Here is an 18,775-nt window from a genome sequence, read left to right as displayed (position 1 = left end):
GTCAGTGAGTGAGGCCTGAGTTGAAACAAGTGACAACATACCTTTCCTAGGACCGCCCCTTTGCAGTGACAGGTGTGTTTGCATTCCTTACTCTGGAGCTATTAAAGGAGAGAGGCAAGATAAATGAACTGAGAAAAAAAAAAAAAACGTGCTGAAGAGACTCAGCTGATTTTCACCAAAATTCTTTACATTGTAGAAAGTTGAGTCAGTACTTCAGCTATGTGTTTCCTTCAGCATAATAATGACTATTAAAATAAAAAAAAATAAAAATAAAGAAAACCATGAAACTTTAAACAAATAAAACTGATGCTTTGACAAGAAAATCCATCTGATCGAGGAGAATTTCCCCAAAATGCTCTGCTAGATCAGGTCAGATCATGAAACTTGAACTGCTGGACATCAGGAGATTTGAATTGACAAGTTTAACAGTGAGCAAACAGCTGAATGATTACATAACGATCTCTATACATCAGTTACAGAGAGTGGAAAACATGGGTTTCACAGTATTGCAAAAATATTCACATTTTGCTATGGTACAATCACAAACCGTGACATATTGTATGGAGATTCTAGGAAAACTAATAAACACAGCAAACAGATCAGAGACCCAGTTTAAAGTTGGGTTCAATCCAATTGAGAATTTGCTGTAAAATCCTCTTTATTCTTAAATCTAATTGAGTTTTAACTATCTTGCTAAGAAAAGTGAGGAAAAATTGTAGTTTCTAGCTGGTAGAGACAAACCCTAAATGTTTCAGCGAAAGGTGATTCTAGAAAGTATCACCTTCCAGGTGAAATTAACAAAAATACACACCACTCTTTCCAGATCTTTGGTGTAAAGGAAAAAGCTTGAAAGACATTAATTCAGCTTCACAAATTTGCACAACTTTGTGTTGGTTTGTCTCATGAAATCAGTGAATTCTTTGAAACTCCTGCATTTCAGTGTGGTCTAATTAACTGGTTAACTGGTCTAATTTGCTCTTATAGAGCCTTAAAGTCATTTGAATGGAGAAGAATGTGAGCAGGAGCACATTGTTTAAACTGAATGAAAAACTGGACTAACTACAACATTTATTGCATTTGTTAGGGACTCTGAAGGGCACCAACAAGGCTGCTTCTTGCGCAGATGGCATGCATGTAGGAAGCTTTCCATTTCCTCATGTTGACGCAAGTTGTCTTTTCCAAACCTGCCTGCCAAGTCTCTCTGATAAATGCCTGATTTATTCCAGACCACTTGTTTATTGCTAAAATCTCAGTAAACCTGCAGTGAAGAAGTCAAATCCAGATGTAGTTTGAAGCAAGCAGACACGAACGGACATATAGGGTCTCAAAATTTAGAAATCCTGAGCACAATATGATCTTGTATTTATCGTAAAAGACACATCATATTTTCCTGTCTGTGAGCACATGACACAATAGGCTCCCTCCCTCTCAGCCAGCCTAACGTGTTTTTCCATCACATATGTGCGTGGCCGGGGAGCGGCGTGACGCGACTGTGTCAGACTCACCCTCTCACCCATCCCAGTCAGCGCTGGCTGCCTTTGGCTTAGTCGGCTAGCCAACTTCACAGAGCTCAGCTGCGACTCCACACACAGGCACACACACCCCCTCACACACGTGGCTCCACAGAGCAGAGGTCTGTGCATGGCTAATTACGCCAGTGACATGGAAAGACTACAAAGCAGGAAGCATCTGCCTCCCCTCCTATTCTCATGTGAACACTAAAGCCCCTTTTGAAAGGAGGAAAAAGGAAAGAAAAGACCAATTTAGTACAAACCATCTGTCTGCTGAGGTCATACATCTGTTATGTGGCTGTGCAGAGTGTTTTTGGAAAATGTTTTACTGGTGCATGAAGGAACAAGGTTACACATCTTGATACATCAGTTTGCTTCCAAAGGTCCGTTGCACTTAGTCTACTTATTCCCAGAGGCGTCTTGCACACATACAGCCAACATGAGCAACCCTCCATCACAATTTTCTGTATATTTAGCTTCATTTTCTTGCATCTAACTCTTCTGAAAACTATCATGACCATCTCTAAATCTTCAGCTGTTACTTCTGTGTAGCCTGTTTTGTTTTTTTGTAAAAGGCTCTTCTTTTGAATCTCATAGTGTTCTTTTCTTTTTGAAATCAAACAGCAGCTGCACATTATTTCCTGCTAGGACAAAATCTCTTTTTAAATATTAAATATTCTGTGTTTTGCACCATCAAATATTCACCAGCCTCCATTTATGTGTTCAGTCTTTGGCGCAGAGAGCACACTCCTCGGATGGATGCGTTTTCTTTCTTTCTTGTGCTTTATTTTCCTTCTCTTTTTTTTTTTCTGTCGCAGGCACTGTGGTCCCTCGCAGCCAGAGGCCCTCAGTTGAGTCCAAAGTGTGCCTCCACAGCCACGGCTCTCTGCGTTGATGTCCCCTGAGGCCAGGCGTTGAGCTCAGGCCTGCTCAGACCCCAGCACTGCGCCGGACCACCACTGCAGCCTCTCGCTCGAGCTCCTCCGCCCCTCCATCCATTATGCAGCCAGTAGCACCCAGCTGCAGAGCTTTACTCCTCAGCTCGGCCCTACCCTTGCCTCCACCGCTTGCCTACTCCGTCCCCGTGTCGGGTGCAGTTGTTCGCTTGCTCATTCAGACGCTCAATCAGCCACAAGCCCGCCAGCGATCAGCCTCACATTCACACAGGAAGGACATAAAACCACCGCCAGTGGCGCTCCTCTGTTGAAGTGATAGACTTAACTGAGTTTTAATTCAATTTAGATACATCTTCATAATTGCTGACAGTTATTACACAAGATATTTACAGTCATTATGAAATATTACAATTAGAATTTACAGAAACTTTGTACAAAATATGCCTGACTTCAATGCCTGGATAGTAAGGGGAGGGATCCTGGTTATGTTGTTTCAGGGGCGTGAGACATTGACCCAAAAGTCAGTGGTGTCTGGAAGTGCTTTAGTTTCAGCAAGTAGATGCTTTCAGAGTCCATTAAAAAGAAAAGGAAAAAAAAAACAAGAGACAGAGAGAGAGAAAGAGAGAAAAGTCCCAAAAGTATAGTCAGCAAAGTTGTAAATTGTGTTTTATTTCTTCTTAAGCTGAGATTTTTTTTTTCCTTTCTTTTTCTTTTTGACTAAATGGAACATTTGAGCTGTAATTCAACTGCAGAAAACAACAACAAAGACCCATTTAAATAGAATAAATTCATAATATTTACACAATAAAGTGAGTATTGATTTATAAAAATGAATAATTTTTTTCATTAAATATGTTATCTACAGTATTTTTTAATAATTATTTTTCTTTTTCTGGAAACAGAAACCTAATCACAATGAAATGCATCTTACTCCTATCATTCAGTTCCTACTCGTAACGATGGTTGTGGATTGCCATATTTATGCAGCGATGAAGCTCGCTCCATCGGGAAAGTTCTTTACGCCAGCTCGCTTAAATTAAAGCCATTCTCTGCACGATAGAGGAAAAAAAATAAATCACTCAGTTAAACGTATTTGGAAAGGAAAATGAAACCTCACAGATAAATGGAAGGGAATCTGTCAGCACAGATAAAGTAAAATAAACCTTATCAAAAGCATCAGCTTCCCCAGATCTGCTCTTTCTTTGATCATTAAAGCTCCAGAGATAAGACTGCCCCCTGCTGTTCACCTGTTGCAATTCCGGTGGCCTGTGCTAAGTTAACTGCAAGAAACCTTCAACTAGGACAACCAAAATACTGTCATTCCTCATCATCGCTGAGATGAAAACAAAACCAAAAATAAGCATGCTTTTTTTTTTTAAAAGGATGTTTCTGATATACAGTAAATATAGGAAAATAGACTATCAAGGATGACCTCCTTTTAAATCATTTATAAAGCTTTTCCTGGATGCAGACAGCTCGGCTACGAAGTAAATAGATACTAAACAAAAGAAATCCTCAAAGTATATGCAAACACAAGCATAAATATTTTGATCCACAGAGAGATAGTAAGCTACGAATGACAAATATTAGTGATATATTGAAATTCTGGAACAGGCACCTTTTCTGTCTCTCTTTTTTTGTTTATTCACTCTTCTTTTATTCGAGTGCTCGTCAGTCACTTGAAGGTGTTTCCCAAATCCTAAAAGAGTCACTGCTGACTGAAGTGGGTGCCGCTGCAAAAAGGTCTCTGTGTTCTCCTCACGTCGTCTGAAACAAACCAGCTCTAAAAAAGTCAGCACACGGTTTTCATCTCGCATTCTCTCTCTCACGCAAATTATTTATCTTTCTTGATTTTTTCACGCTAATTCGTCTTCGTCAGTCGTCTGGCGGGAAGCCGGCCTCCTGGCTCTCCGGGGTTTAATGGACGTAGTAGAGCCAGTAGACCACGTTGAAGAAGGAGAAGACGGTGGGGAAGATCATCCTGGACCACTTATCGATAGAGTTCACGTCGGACAGGTCTGGGATGTTCACCTTGAGCTGCGAGGCCCGTCTCCGTAGGCGGGACTTCTTCTGGGCGTGGCGCTCCAAGGCACTGTGGCCATAGTTTTGCCGGGCCATGGCCGCCCTGCGGTACTGCAGCGTGGAGCTGTCGTAGGCCAGCATGGTGTTGCGGGGATCCGTGGGAGCTCCCAGACCCCGGGACAGATCCCCGGCACCGCCCATCTCATTCTTCATCTCCATGGCGCTGAACAGGATGTTGTCATCGGGGGTCATCTGTGTGAAGGTGCACAAATAACAGATGAAGCCATGAGAAGTTACTGAAAGAGCAAGAGTGTGTTATTAAACTATGGAGCCTTGCAAAGGTATGTACACCCCTTGAACTTTTCCACATTTTGTGACAAACGAGAAATTATTTATTGGGATTTTAGGTGATAGACCAACACAAACTAGCACATTATTTTAGAGTAGAAGGAACAGGAAGGATGAATTTGAATATTACTTACAAATAAATATATAAAAAGAGTGCATTAAGATAAGGTCTGTCAATATATTTTACTTCTATCATGTAATATACAGCTGGGACAAAGGGTTTTCTGTTAAAACAGGACATGGAAAACTGCAGCATAAGTTATTAGGACACTGTCTGCAGAGGTGTTTGGAAAAAATTAATCAGGTTGTTTTAGGTCCAAAATGCTGCTGCCACAGTCCTGACCAAAACGACAAAATGGATCATATTACACCTGTCTTTAAATCATCACAATGGCTGTTTGCAAAAATATAGACTTTAAAAAGTTTATTTTATTTATTTTTATTCTATAAAGCACTGAAGAGTCTTAGTCCTAAAGTGTGTAGACCTCTCAGGTCATCAGAAACCTATTCAGTTTGTGTTTCTAGAACCAGAACTGAACAAGGGGAGTCTGCCTGAAACCTGAGATACACAACAACTGATTTCTGTTTTAAATCAGGACTGAAACAAGAGTGCTTGCTGCAGCTTACCCATGAAAGCCAAAGACCGCTTTAACATTTTATCTTCTTAGCTTCTCATTTGGTTAAATGTGTAATTTTGACATTTCTTAGTCTTATGTGTTTATGTCATGTCACTGTAGTTTTATTGTATTTCATGTTTGTACTGTATTTCAGGTGTCAATTAGAGGGACATTTCAGAAACCTGGTCTTTCTGAAAGAGTAACAAGTACATAGGGTTTGGAAAAAGAAAACCTCAAAGTCCTGACTGCAGTTTAGCCCAAGTCATAGGAAACAGCAAAAATGTGGAAGAAGCCACTCCTGTTAGATGACACCAAAATTATTTCTTTTGATCTCTCTTTTAGTTATAGTTCAGTCTGAAACTGAGGACCAAACACTCAAAATTATCCTGAAAACAAAGTCCCCCAGGTGAATCGTGGTAGCACCAGAATCATGCTGACACTTTTCTTCAGCAAACAGGAAAGCTGGACATGCTAGACTGATGGATCTAACCACTGGGGAAACCTGGAAAAAAAATCTGCAAAACGCTGCTGAAGACTTTACTTCCTGGCATAAAAGCTGGTCTTAAAGGGGACGTATCATGGTCCATTTTAAACAAGTTGGAATAGGTCTATGGGCTATACAAAACATGTTTACTTTTTTTGCACGAAATTAAAACTAATTTCTGTCTCAGTTCTACCTAAGGTTAACTCATTCCGGAATGAGCTGTTTTAGGGCTCTGTCACTTTAAATCCAAATAAACTGCTGCTGGCCACACCACCCAGCTCAACATCTACACTCTATCCATCTTTGAGTCTGAGTCAGACCCAGAAACAGAAGAAGAATCATGAAGAATGCAGCAAGTTGTTTCTGGTAAGTCAACAATAACAAAGCGCTACAATGGAAGGCTTGTCTGGGGTTGTTACGAAACGGCGTAGTGCCCGCTGAGTGTGACCTAATAATCGGGAGGTTTTTGAAATGCCTCGTTTTCTAAACACTAAAAAAAATGAACTTATTACCAGAAAACAGCTTTTAGCAGTTGGGCTTGTTTTAGAAGTGGTAGAGACCCACATGGAAGTACAAAAATGTGCAAAAAGCAAAATTTGCATAATAGGTTCCCTTTAAACATACAGCTTGGGGTACAAAGGTTATAGTTCTAGCAAAACTCAAAACATAGGTCCAGTTTAGATGCATGTCTAGTCTTGAAACTTGAAACCGAGCTTTGAGTTATTTTGTAAAAAACTGGGAAAGATTTTACTTATCATTTTATTTTCTCTGCAAAAATACTGAAAGCAATGAACCGTTTTACTTCAGTACTACAATTATGTTCTGCCTTGTGTTGGTCTATCACACGCACACTGATCCACGTTCCCCCAGAAATGCATTGATGTTTGCAGTTGTTACAACGTAGGTGGCAAAGTTCTAGGGAAATGAACACTTTTCAAGGCACTAACTGTTTTAAACTAAAGTTAAGAAATGCTGCAGTGAACTTTAAGCAATTTAGCGTGTCAAAATACTGATGAGGTGCTAAAAATGGGTGATGCAAATGAGCCGAAAACTGCTACTTACTGCCAAGTTAAAAAAAAAAGAAGGTAAATTCTCTTATCATTTGTCAAACCATAAATGATAATACAAGCAGAAGGCTACAAAGTGATAACATTCTTGAAGAAGCAGTTTGTAAATTAATTCTCATGGAGAAACCTTTGTTGTCATCTCAGAATTTCAACCAGAATATGGTTAAAATTCTGCCGATTCACAAGACAAACTAAACAAAAAGCTTAAAAAAAAAAAGAAAGAAAAAGAAGAGAAAAGCAAAGATATACAAAAGAAAAGTGACAGGAGAAGGTTGAGAGAAATAGTAAGGACTTTGCAAGGATGGAGGAGGCTACAGGTTCAGGGCAGGTCGGGAGAGGCGTTGTGGGAGGTGAAATCGGATCAACATTTCTTCATCCATAGCCTGACTTCTGAGGAAAAGCATCATCCCTATAATCCAATCCTGTCCTTGATGTGTTTTGCTGTTTCAGGGTAACTCACTTTGAAGCGGTGCTACTCATCAAATGCAATGTGTTTCTAGTACCTGCCCAGTCTTCTTCACAATTTCTTCACTTGGGTCCAAGTAATGAATGTATTATTTTTCGTCACAGAATTTTTTTTTCTTTTGGATTTTAATGAAATTGTCTTTGTCATTTTCCATCAGCTAGAGTTCAGATTAAATCAGTTCCTGCAGAAATGAAGCTGCTGAGCCATGTTTGTCAGGAAAATGCATGAAGAGCAAACCGAAAGAGGGAAAAAAACACAATGGTGGGAGTGATGGTCAAGGTTGCCTTAAAACTCTACAAAAACAAAATCAAAGAAATAAACAAAAGACTACAGTATTTTCCTCTGATCTGAACTGATTCAGATTGATGACATTGTTAAGTTTTGACTTTCAAAACCTCCAGTACCTTATTTCTTTGATCGCCTAGTCCTAAAGCGGCATCGTCCACAAAGATGGGATCCCACATCGAGTCATATGCGTCAATTTCCCTCTGTTTCATTCTGGCATACAGAGCATCATCTCTTTGAACTACATTTCCCACCAGCCACTGCAAGCATACAAAATCAGCACTGTTACTTGAGGTAAATCGGAGCTTGCCACACTCAGAAGGAAAGGATGTTTCTCTTTTTTTTTTTTCAAATTTAAAATTTAAAATGCTGTTGTTCTTAATGGTGCTGAGCAATATTTAAAGAGAAAGCTCTGGCGCTGCAGCCAGGGATTTTTCATGCGCCTCGTCCTTTGGGAAACACAAAAACGTGGAGATAAAGTATTTAAAAAGCAGTCGTTGCTCCTGCATTCGCTCTTCCAGATCCAAGTCTGTGTAAGAACGTTAAAGCAGCAAGCAACAGAGGGTTGTGTAAGTAAATAGTGAGAGTATAAGTAAATAGTGCTGGTAAAGGACATGAAACATTGATTACAGCATCACATTGGCCTTAAGAGAAGAACAAGAAGAAGAAGTCCTTTGCTCACACAGAAACAAACATACATATCAAAAGACAGCACAAAAACATTTTAAAAACAACTCCCTTCGCACAAACCTTATTGGGGTCGGGTCTCAGCTTCTCGTTGTTGGCCGTGGCCGCTTTCTCAGCCGCCTTCTTCTGTCTCTGGGGACCCTGGCCGAAGAAGATGTAGTTGACGAAAGCGTACTCCAGCAGAGCCAGGAAGACGAACACAAAGCAGCCCATCAGGTACATGTCGATGGCCTTCACATAGGGGATCTTGGGGAGCGTCTCTCGCAGGTGAGTGTTGATGGTTGTCATGGTCAGCACCGTAGTGATTCCTGCAGGTCAGTGGAGTCACACTTAAAGAAAGTCTTTAGACGAGTCTTTTCCTGCCTCATCCCCACAACAATACATTGCATTGGGTTTTAGAAAAAAAAAACTGAAAAAGGGGTAAAGAAATGTCCACAGGATGAGTTGGTGAATTTATTATTAGTTTCTAATAGTATCGGCCATAGACTGCTACAAATGCTCCATTAACACAAGCATTCAGATGTAATCATCTTGCTTGCAGCCTCAAATGACCATATTTGGGCAACTGGGCACAACACGAAAGTGATCATCTAAAGCTAAGTGGACAAATATCTATTAAATATTCATATTCTGTGGTGTTGAAGAGCACATTTGGGATGTTTCTGTGATAGCTTCACATCTTCTGCCTCAAGCAGAGGAGTTCAAGAATTTTTTTTCATTTTAAATAGAGCTGGAAAGATGGAGGAGGCGATAGATATTGTAGATAAATGGATCAGGACTTCTAGACATACAGTATAGACATACAGGACTTCTGGATACAGTGCATTCGGAAAGTATTCACAGCATCGCTAAACTTTTATTTTATTATGTTACAGCTTTATTCTAAATTGTATTAAATTAATTTCTTTCCTCAAAAATTCTACACACCAATAACTCCTCACTACAGGTGAGGGTTGGAACATAGACAGAGACGTAAATTGAAAGCTTCGGTCCAACTCTACTTCACCGCAACAGATCAGAGCAGAACTCACATTAGTGCAGACTAAGTCAAAATTCATCTTTACATTTTGTCCCTAATTAATAAAAAAACAAGATGGGAACTGGTCAAAGAGGCTGCATGTAACATTGAAAGAGGTGTAGGAATGTTTGATATGGACTGGTCTGTTTTAACAAATAAATATGAGCAATGCCAATATGTCTGCACTAAACGTAAAGCTAAAAACTTTTTGAAAACACAGATTTGGTCTTATAGACTCTAATTAGAACTTTAGGCTACAATTCTAAAAAGTACATTGGACACAAAAATAGCACAAAAATCACAAACATACCAAAAAAAATGATACCTACAGAGAAACATGGTGGTGGCAGCATTATGCCCTGGGATCACTTTTCTTCAGATTGAACTAAATCGTTTGTCATGGGGGATGAAATCATGAACAATTCTAAACACCAGGCAGTTCTGACCTGAAACCTTCTTCTAAAGTGCTGCAGACGGACAGAGATTTTTGGTTTACTGCATCACGATGATGCCGAATTTAAAAATAAAAAAAAAAATCATAACTTCATCTGAAGAGAGCAGTTTTGGAATGCAAGAGTCCAGATCTAACTCGAACAATCTGAAGACAATAGATGTCCTCCCAATATGGAAGATTTGGAGGACATTTGCAAGACGCAATGGGAGATATTGGCAAACGTGGTACAATGACAGACTCCTACCAAAGACTGAATCTTGAAATAAAATTACAAGTTTCTTCATCAAAAATTGTGTGTGCACACTTCTGCACCCAGGTCATTGCAGTTTTTCTCTTCTCCTCTTTACCCTTCTGGCTAAATGAGTTTGTTTCAAGATAAATTGTACCAGGGAGATTTCCTGAAATCATGCTCTCATATTCATATGTTACAAATTGTAACCATTATTGTACCAGAGTCATAAATTGTTGCTTTGCTTCCCTGCAAACAGTAAGATCAGGTGCCAGTCTGGAATGGACAGGAACATTTGAGCATTCATGTCTGTCTTGTACATTATAAAGTATTTAACTGCGACGAAGAGACAAGACTCGCTAAATTAGACCACATAAGGTTTACAGCCTCCATCTGAATCCCCTGAGACTGAGAGCACGTGTGCTTCATCAGATAATTTCAGGTGATATTCATGCGTTCATACATACTCTGAGCATACCACATCAAAAGCAACCCACTGCTGCTGCAAACATCTGTGTTTAGTCACAGCACAATACACCTGCTTTTATGACACACACACACACACATTGTGTTTGATACATTAGTCATCTGCCTGCACAATTTGCATTTGGTCAGATTCACACGCATTATAAATAACCCAGCAGCCTGCAGCGGCGCTGTAGCACGGAGCCCGGGCGTTCATTGGCTGAGCTCGCTCTCTGCACAATCTCAGGGTGCTGAGAGCATGTGGGCACATCTTTAAATCGCCTTCCCAGCAGTGCTGCGTTAGCCTGCTTGTGTCGGTTTGACTTTGTGTGTGAAAACATCCAGGTGCATTTTTGGGTGACTGCTTTCACTTGCATCCTTCGTTTGGATGTTTTTTTGAATGTAATCTGGAGGATGAGCAGGTATTTTTGGGCGCTGAGGGGCTTCGACAGACAGACGAGCAGAGAGAAAGACAGCGAGCTTCAAGGTCAGGCTGCAGAGCTTCTCGCGGTGCATGAGTCATGTACATAGTCATCTCTGAACAACAGACATTTAGCCAGACAGCTTATTACACACTGCTATCATTCACATACTTTGAGACAATTTACCAATAAAACAAACAAAGAAAGCAAATGCGCAGAAAATAAAGAATTTCCCTTATTAAGGACACAATAACGTCTAAATTCAACATGTTGAAACATAATAGGATAAATGGATCCTTTCATGCACAGTTATCATTTGGCTTTGGGTCACTGCTGTGCAGAGGGAAGACAGTCCTACCCAGGGCCACTCTGGCAGCAGATGCATCATAGTTGATCCAGAAGGAGACCCAGGAGAGGATGGTAATCAGGATGGAAGGCATGTATGTCTGCAGGATGAAGTAACCGATGTTCCTCTTCAGTTTGAAGCTGAGAGACAGGCGGGGGTAAGAACCTGAAAGAGGCACAGGGAGAGAAACAGAATCTCCTTCATGGTGCCAACTTTGTCCTTCCAACATTGTGGCGCCTTACACAAATATCTCCATGCAAAATTATTCTCACACGGTAACCCTGGGGAAAATATGTAAAAAAACAACAACAAAAAAACACTGAAAAATAATTTAGATTTTTTTGCAGTCACATATGATTACAACCTTGTTAGATTAGAATCTAACAAGGTTAGATCTTTACTTGGATTAAATTAATCCAACTAAAGAATCTTTCTGGTGACACTTTTTTTTTTTAAGTTAACCACAGGGTCTGGATTCGAATGGTGCCCTGGGAGAGTACCGTCAACCCCAAATCATTCAAAATGCAAAATATTTTTCATATCTGAAGCAGCATAAATGCATTGTAATCCCAAACAAAGCACACAAAATAGTTTTCTTATTCTCTGAGAAATATTATTTTAAATCAACTCTTTGCACCACCTTTCTAATACCATCCTGGGGACAGGCCCATGTCAAAAACGGACACTTTAAATGTCCCATCACTTCTTTTTTCCCAGTGGTATAATTACACCATAATTCAGACGCCCATTTTTAGTAGTCAGACAAGAGATTGTTGCTCCGACTGGAGCAGCAAATGCTCCAGATGGGTGTGACTTAAAACAAATACTCAGTGTGTGGAAAAGCACCCCATGTAGTATGGTGGAGGATCTGTGATGCTAAGAGCCTGTTCCCTGAGCTCTGGAAAATACTGTGAGATTTTTTATAAATTTCTGGTGGCCTCTGCCAGGAAAGTGAAAATGGGTCATCATTGGGTCTTTGAGTTGGATAGTAATCTGTAAAGTATGGCCAGATTCAACACATATAAAATCTTTCCCATCTTCCATTGGCATACAAGTTCCCAAACTTAAATCCCTTAGAAAATGTGTTGGTGAGCTGAAGAGAGCATAACATAGACCTAAAGACTTTGGCTACTGCAAAGAGGAAAGGTCAAAAACCTCACTCTCTGTGCTCCCTTAGTGTTGTAATGTGTTAAGGATTGTATAAAGTACTAACAACAGCAGAACGAACAATTAGCCTGGTTGATTTCAAAAACCTATTCCCAATTTCTTCCCCTACTGAAAAAATTAATTGCATAAAAATATCAGTGTCAAATTATGCAGAAAATACATATTTATAAAATATTGATTTTGTTAAGGCTTTTTAGTATATCTCTATCAGGAGTGCCAAATATTGTGGGTAGCACTGAATTTGTCCGCTCAAAATTAGCACAAATCTAAAAGCATAAAAATAAATATCTGTTCTCCGTGACTTGCCTGTCGAGAAGACAACATTCTTGGAGATGAGCTTGTAGTCAACAATGGAGAACTGCGGCAGCTCTATCCTGTCGACCCCAGACACAGCGCCGTCCCCACCTCGCCAGTAAAACTCGATGTCATCTGTGGTGTATCCGTCTGTGGACGAGAGAGGCAGAAGAATTATCACCTTCAATTAAGGAGCTATAAATGTTATGAGTCAAAAACAGCAAATGTTATGCTTCTTCCTTTTCAACAATTTTCAAAACTCCCCCCATCTGGACTTTCACTATATATTGTAAAGGCATGTACAGTAATTTTAAGTGTAAAACTTCTGAATTGAAAGAAAATAAGAAAAAATCAAGGGGATCGCTGCGTCGCAGGTTGTCGTCGTCCAACATAAACAAAGTCACAGAAATCTCCACACTCCACAAGAGTTCCATTTTTGTCTTCCACGTGCTTAAAATACAGGGGGTGACCTATTCACATGTAATGAATAATTAAACTCCGAGTCTCTGATTTTTAAAATTAACACAAATTTCTTTGTCGCGAAGGCGCTGACATTCAAGGCGAAGTTAGTCATGTTGGGCTGTTGTTGTTTAGGCAGGCGGCCTGCTTCAGCCACAGGCCTTTTTATTACAGCAGACATTTTGATTTGTCATAGCAGGACAGGCTCAGGTGTTGCTAATAGTATCAGCAATGGCCTTCATCTGCAGAAACTTGCACGCACACAACATTGGCCGTTCATTTTATTATTTATACCTGTCCTTTACCAGCAAGGATGTGTCGAAGTGCGGGGAAATAAAAGGGTGCCTGTCCCTCATGTTAGTCTGACTTTTCGTCACATTGCCTGTCAACGCAACGAGGCACAAATACAGTTTCTGTTATTCAAAGGGAGCTAAATTATTCTTCCAAACAGCTGGGTCCTGTAGCTCGTGGCCAGTATTACTCAAACAGGAGTAAATTATGCATCTGTTGAGGTTTGCAGCTGCAGAGCGCATTTGGCGCTCTGGTGAGTGTTTCACAGCAGCCGGGCAGCATATGTGGGATCCAATCAAAATAAACCTCGGTGTGTGTGTGCGTGTGTGTGTGAATGTGTTCAGAGTAATACAGGAATGCATTAACCAGTGCAACGTGTAGCTAACTGAAGTGTGTTGCTTTCAGATGTCAGAGGAGCTTTTCTTGGCAAATTTGTTGGCTTTGGATATTTTCATTTGTTTAAATGTGCTTATCAGTGTTATTGCTTTATCTTACAGAGGTGAGGACATTAACTACACAAACAGGGTGCTAATCTTTCGTCCTGCCTCATGCAAGTTTGTATGACTTCCCACTCAGAGTCCAATACAGCCGTTTCTGTGTCATGAGGACCAATTTGTCTTAGTGGGACATTTGTGCTTAGTTTAAGTGTTTTTCGAAAGTATCCCTTGGACTTTATTACCGGAAATTTCAATGTATTATATTGGAATTTTATGAGCAAAAGATTAGACATGGTCTTCAGAATTTTGACAAATAAAAACATAAATGTGGTGTCATTTTGCTTGTGTCTCCACCAGTTTTACAAATCCAAAGTCTGTTTTGTCCAGTCAGACCGGGAGGACAGCATCAGTTTTTCTTCTCAGAAGAATGAAAAAAAGAATCATGAGTCAGATTTTAGCATCAAGGCAGTTCAAACGGCTTTACATGGTAAAAACAACACATTGAACAAATAACGCACATTACAGTGGCAAAAATAGAGAAGTAATAAAATGTTGTAACGCAAGCAAAAATATAAATAAAAAATCTGTTTCACTTTTTATCAATCAAAGGCAACTCAACAATATTCTCATACTCTCCCCGGCTGATATATATATACAGTACAGACCAAAAGTTTGGACACACTTTCTAATTCAATGGGTTTTCTTTATTTTCATGACTATTTATAAGGCAATAAATCTCACTTATTAACCTGACAAGGCACACCTATGAAGTGAAAACCATTTCAGGTGACGACCTCTTGAAGCTCATCAAGAAAATGCAGAGTGTGTGCAAAGCAGTAATCACAGCAAAAGGTTGCTACTTTGAAGAAACTAGAATATAAGGGGTATTTTCAGTTGTTTTACACTTTTTTGTTTAGTGCATATTTCCACATGTGTTATTCATAGTTTTGATGCCTTCAGTGTGAATCTACAATGTCAATAGTCATGAAAATAAAGGAAACTCATTGAATTAAAAGGTGTGTCCAAACTTTTGGTCTGTACTGTATATATATACAGTATGTTTGCTTCATTGCTGCTGCTGCCACCAAGCTTGCCTGCAGGACTTTTCCAGTCTGAGGAAGGTGTTTGGTCACCTGCCTCTTCACAAATCCAACTACTGATAACTTCTCTGCTAACTATGCTTTCAACTGCAGGCTCAAGTTCATTCACGCATTTTGCTATAATTTTGTATCCTTTTCCTTTTTTGAGTAAGTTATTCTATCTTCTCTGAACTCTCTGGACAATTCATTAGACTATATCCAAAAGGCAATACAACACTTTGATGAACAATCGCTATCTGGCCTGTTTTTATTTCAAGCAAACCTGATGCCACCATTGAAACCACTGATTGCTTGTACCAGAACTGGGTCTTCATAATAGACAAAGTGTGCTATTATGAATAGCTGAGGGTCTTAAAAATTGTGAGACTATGGTAATCAATTATTCAATCATTTTTAAATAAAATTATTGTAATGTTAGTGTTTTTTTATCTAATTAAGCTTTTCTCATCTAAATAGTTTATTACCGAATAAATCTTACCACCTCATTTGCTTTGAGGTTTGAAAATTTTTTAGTTGTAGATGTAAAAAGTGTTTAATTAAATGTACGTTTTGAAAATCTGAAAAGATTCTACGTGTCTGAAAACTTGTGAAAGGCATTTACAGTATAACCCCACAACACAAGGACAGTCTGGTGTGAGCAAAGAGGTGAATGCAGAAGTCAGAGTTTATCTACATTAACTAATAAAGTGAAGGAGATGAATTGCAGCTTGAGCTCATCATGTTAGACCAAGTGGCCTGAACTGCAGTAGTGAGCTGCTGGTGAATTGAAGGATCTGTAGCTTTTCTTTAGGAATGTCTGTTAAAAAATGCATCAAGTTTATCAAGAGAAGTTAGAGTTCTCTGGGCTCATTAGTCTGAATAAAATAGCATGCTCTGGCATGAAGAGATTCCAGCGTTAAACCCGTTGCCAGTTAATCCATATGAGAGCAGATCCTGCCTGGTGATCAAAACTAGAGCTGCGAGTGTTCGTGTGCACGCATATGAGTGTGTGTATTTTGTAGGGCTGCTGGGGAGAGGAGGAGAGGGGGGAAAAACAGCATATGAGTGATGAGGAGAGAGATAAAAAGGCTGCAAGGAGAAAAAAAGAGAACGGGATGAGTCTTTGCAAAGAAAAGAGATGAGAAACGGAAAAGAGGGAACGATGAGCGAGATGGCGAACATAACGGGAGAGGAGCGGAGAGGGGCGGTTCTGACCCGTGCCGTTTTTGTGCCGCCTGGAGCTGTTGGCAACAGTGTGATCAAACCCGGAAAGACTGAGCCCCATAGACCACATCCCAGCACCATAATCCTTCTCTCTGGGGACCCAGATAAAACACGCAGAGGACCTCGTCTTTCTCTCTCATGCTCTTCCCCGCACTCGCTCCACTCGAGAGCGCTGGATCACATACAATTACAAACTCCATGTGAAATGAGCTCTTTGTGTTGTACAAACACGGAGAGGCAGTTTGGGGAGAAAGCTGCACATAACATCGACTATCAGCACATCCCCGAAACACTGGACCTAATCAGGCTCCTCTGCGCCTTGGGAAGCCACTGCAGCTGAAGATGAATTAATTAGGCTGGATGTTATCAGTCACTGAGCCATTAGTGATGTTCTTCTTCTTGATGCATATCTCTAGCTATCTCATCAGCCTTCCTCAGCATTTAACGTAGCGTTTTATCAACATGCCATTCTACCTTGGTGCTGCGGGGAGGCTGCTGGTGTCTGTGTGTGTGTGTGTGTGGGATCTGTTTAATTCTCCATCTGCATGTGGGTGTGAGAGCTGGTTGTCAGGGAGAGCAGTACTTACAGCTTTCTATCTCCAGAGTGCAGTTTTGCTCATCCAGAGGGTAGCGGCGCAGGTCCATCATGCAGGCAGCAGTTGTAGTGATGCTATGGACAATGAGGGAAGACAAAATTTTGAGATTCATCAAAGACCTGATCCAGATTTTACTTTCACCGCCACAAAGCGAAGACATCTGCATCCCCACTTGAGGTTGTGCAACGTAGGAGACAATTCTCAGGGTTCAGAGGGAAATGTCATTAATTCTGCGACATGGATAACTCTTTTATATGCAAATTTTTTCTAGTTAGAACAAAAATTACACCTCTGAGAGAACTGTTTCTTTAAAGATTTCTTTCATAGTATTGAATGCATTTGTTTATTTTGATTTTATTTATTGGACTAACAGAATTTTACTGAGGAACACACAATCACATATAAGCATATATGCATATTATAAATAATTTCTACAGCTTTTTAATTTACTCAGATTTACTAATTATAATTATGGTTTCCAATCTCTTCCTACTGACTTTGTGTTATATTTGTGCATATCAACCTTTATGCAGACAACTGCCAGGTTTATCCATGAGTGATGACAAGAGATAAGAAGCTGGATGGCACAAAAAGTTTGGCATTAGCATTTGCAAGAACTGTATGTATTGATCTTCCCTTACTTTTTAAAAAGAAAAACAACAACGTGAAATTGTGTGGTGAAAGTGGCTCCTTGTTTAAACTTGATGGTCAAATGAACTCTGGTCTATTCCTGCTTTCTCCAGTGTTTTCTCAATAATAAAGCCTATTCTTTCTAAAAGCATACACACAACTGCTTCAAAGTGCCACTGCTCTGTTTCTAACTGGTGCAAATAAACAGTTCCCTCCTTTATTTAGGATTTTTAGTGACTTAATACTCTTGCTTTTTGTTTGGAAAACTATACCCTCATATGTAGAAGCCACCTTAAATAAGATCTTGGTTCACATATGATGTCTGTCGGCTCACATCATGATAAATGTCTCTAATCCAACCATACAAAGGACATTGAAGTATAGTAAATTTGTTGTCATTTTTCAAGATACCAGTTTGAGATTGTTATTATTATTTGTCTAGTATGGAGATATTTACTCTGTGGTCATAAACGAATGGACATGGTCAGTAGCAATATGCAGGTAGGCTGTGGCATTTAAACAATGCTCAACCTGCACATTCTTCTCTAACCCTAGATATCACCAATGTATTTTTGTCCAGAACTGCCACTCACTGGACACTTTTTCAAACCATTCTCTGTAAACTTGAGAGATGGTGGAGCGTGAAAGTCCCAGTAGATCAGCAGATTCCTTAACATACAGACCAGCCTGTCTAGCAGCAAGAACCATGCACTGTTCATAGTCACTGAGATCCCCGTTTTTCTCTATTCTGATGCTTGGTTTGAACTTCAGCATGCTGTCTTTACTAAATCTAGTTACCAAAATGCACTGAGTTTCTGCCATACGACCGACTGGTTTACTGTGTGTTAATTGAAGAGGTACATCCAATTATGTGACTGACAAATGTATAGCATCATGTTCTCAAAAGTGAGCAGACTGAATACTTTTAATTTTTATCTCCTTTACATATAAGTTAAAAGTTAAATACTGTAGTACAAAAAAATCCCTGTCATTCATAAACTTATGACTTGCTGTTCTTTATATTCAGAGTCTCCTTTTTGTTTCAGGTAGAGATTTTGCCACTGGAATGATTTATTAAAGTTGACGGTACTTAACAAACATCACACAATCCCTTGTATTTATATCAGCAGTGCAAATTTCTGTACAGTTTTACTTGTCCTGCTAACTGTGCCTGTTTCTGCAGAAAACAGTTGCTGTAATGCTATTTGTGCATGGAGTGAAGAAACAGCAGTGTGAACAAGCTTACCAGAGCATGAAACAATACAGGCTGTTTTAGGACAG

General features: G+C 39.7%; 1 protein-coding gene across 2 annotated transcripts in view; it reads right to left on the bottom strand.

Annotated features, from left to right (window-relative positions):
* Positions 1-2,714: 2,714 nt before the first annotated feature.
* The window catches only part of gabrb2 (gamma-aminobutyric acid type A receptor beta2 subunit), a 48,868-nt gene continuing 32,807 nt past the window's right edge, over positions 2,715-18,775 (bottom strand). Inside the window, exons 5-10 of one of the 2 annotated variants that reach the window (XM_005795345.2) lie at positions 16,856-16,938; positions 12,791-12,928; positions 11,330-11,482; positions 8,447-8,691; positions 7,816-7,956; positions 2,715-4,681 (exon numbers count right to left, since the gene is read on the bottom strand). In XM_005795345.2, coding sequence (XP_005795402.1) covers positions 4,325-4,681; positions 7,816-7,956; positions 8,447-8,691; positions 11,330-11,482; positions 12,791-12,928; positions 16,856-16,938 — 1,117 coding nt within the window. In that variant the 3' untranslated portion in view covers positions 2,715-4,324. The remainder of the gene's footprint in view (positions 4,682-7,815; positions 7,957-8,446; positions 8,692-11,329; positions 11,483-12,790; positions 12,929-16,855; positions 16,939-18,775) is intronic. The other variant, XM_005795346.2, reaches the window with a different exon arrangement.

This window comes from Xiphophorus maculatus, chromosome 23, assembly GCF_002775205.1.
Source record: "Xiphophorus maculatus strain JP 163 A chromosome 23, X_maculatus-5.0-male, whole genome shotgun sequence".
Classification (NCBI taxonomy): domain Eukaryota; kingdom Metazoa; phylum Chordata; class Actinopteri; order Cyprinodontiformes; family Poeciliidae; genus Xiphophorus; species Xiphophorus maculatus.
This window is presented reverse-complemented; position numbering and strand designations above follow the sequence as displayed.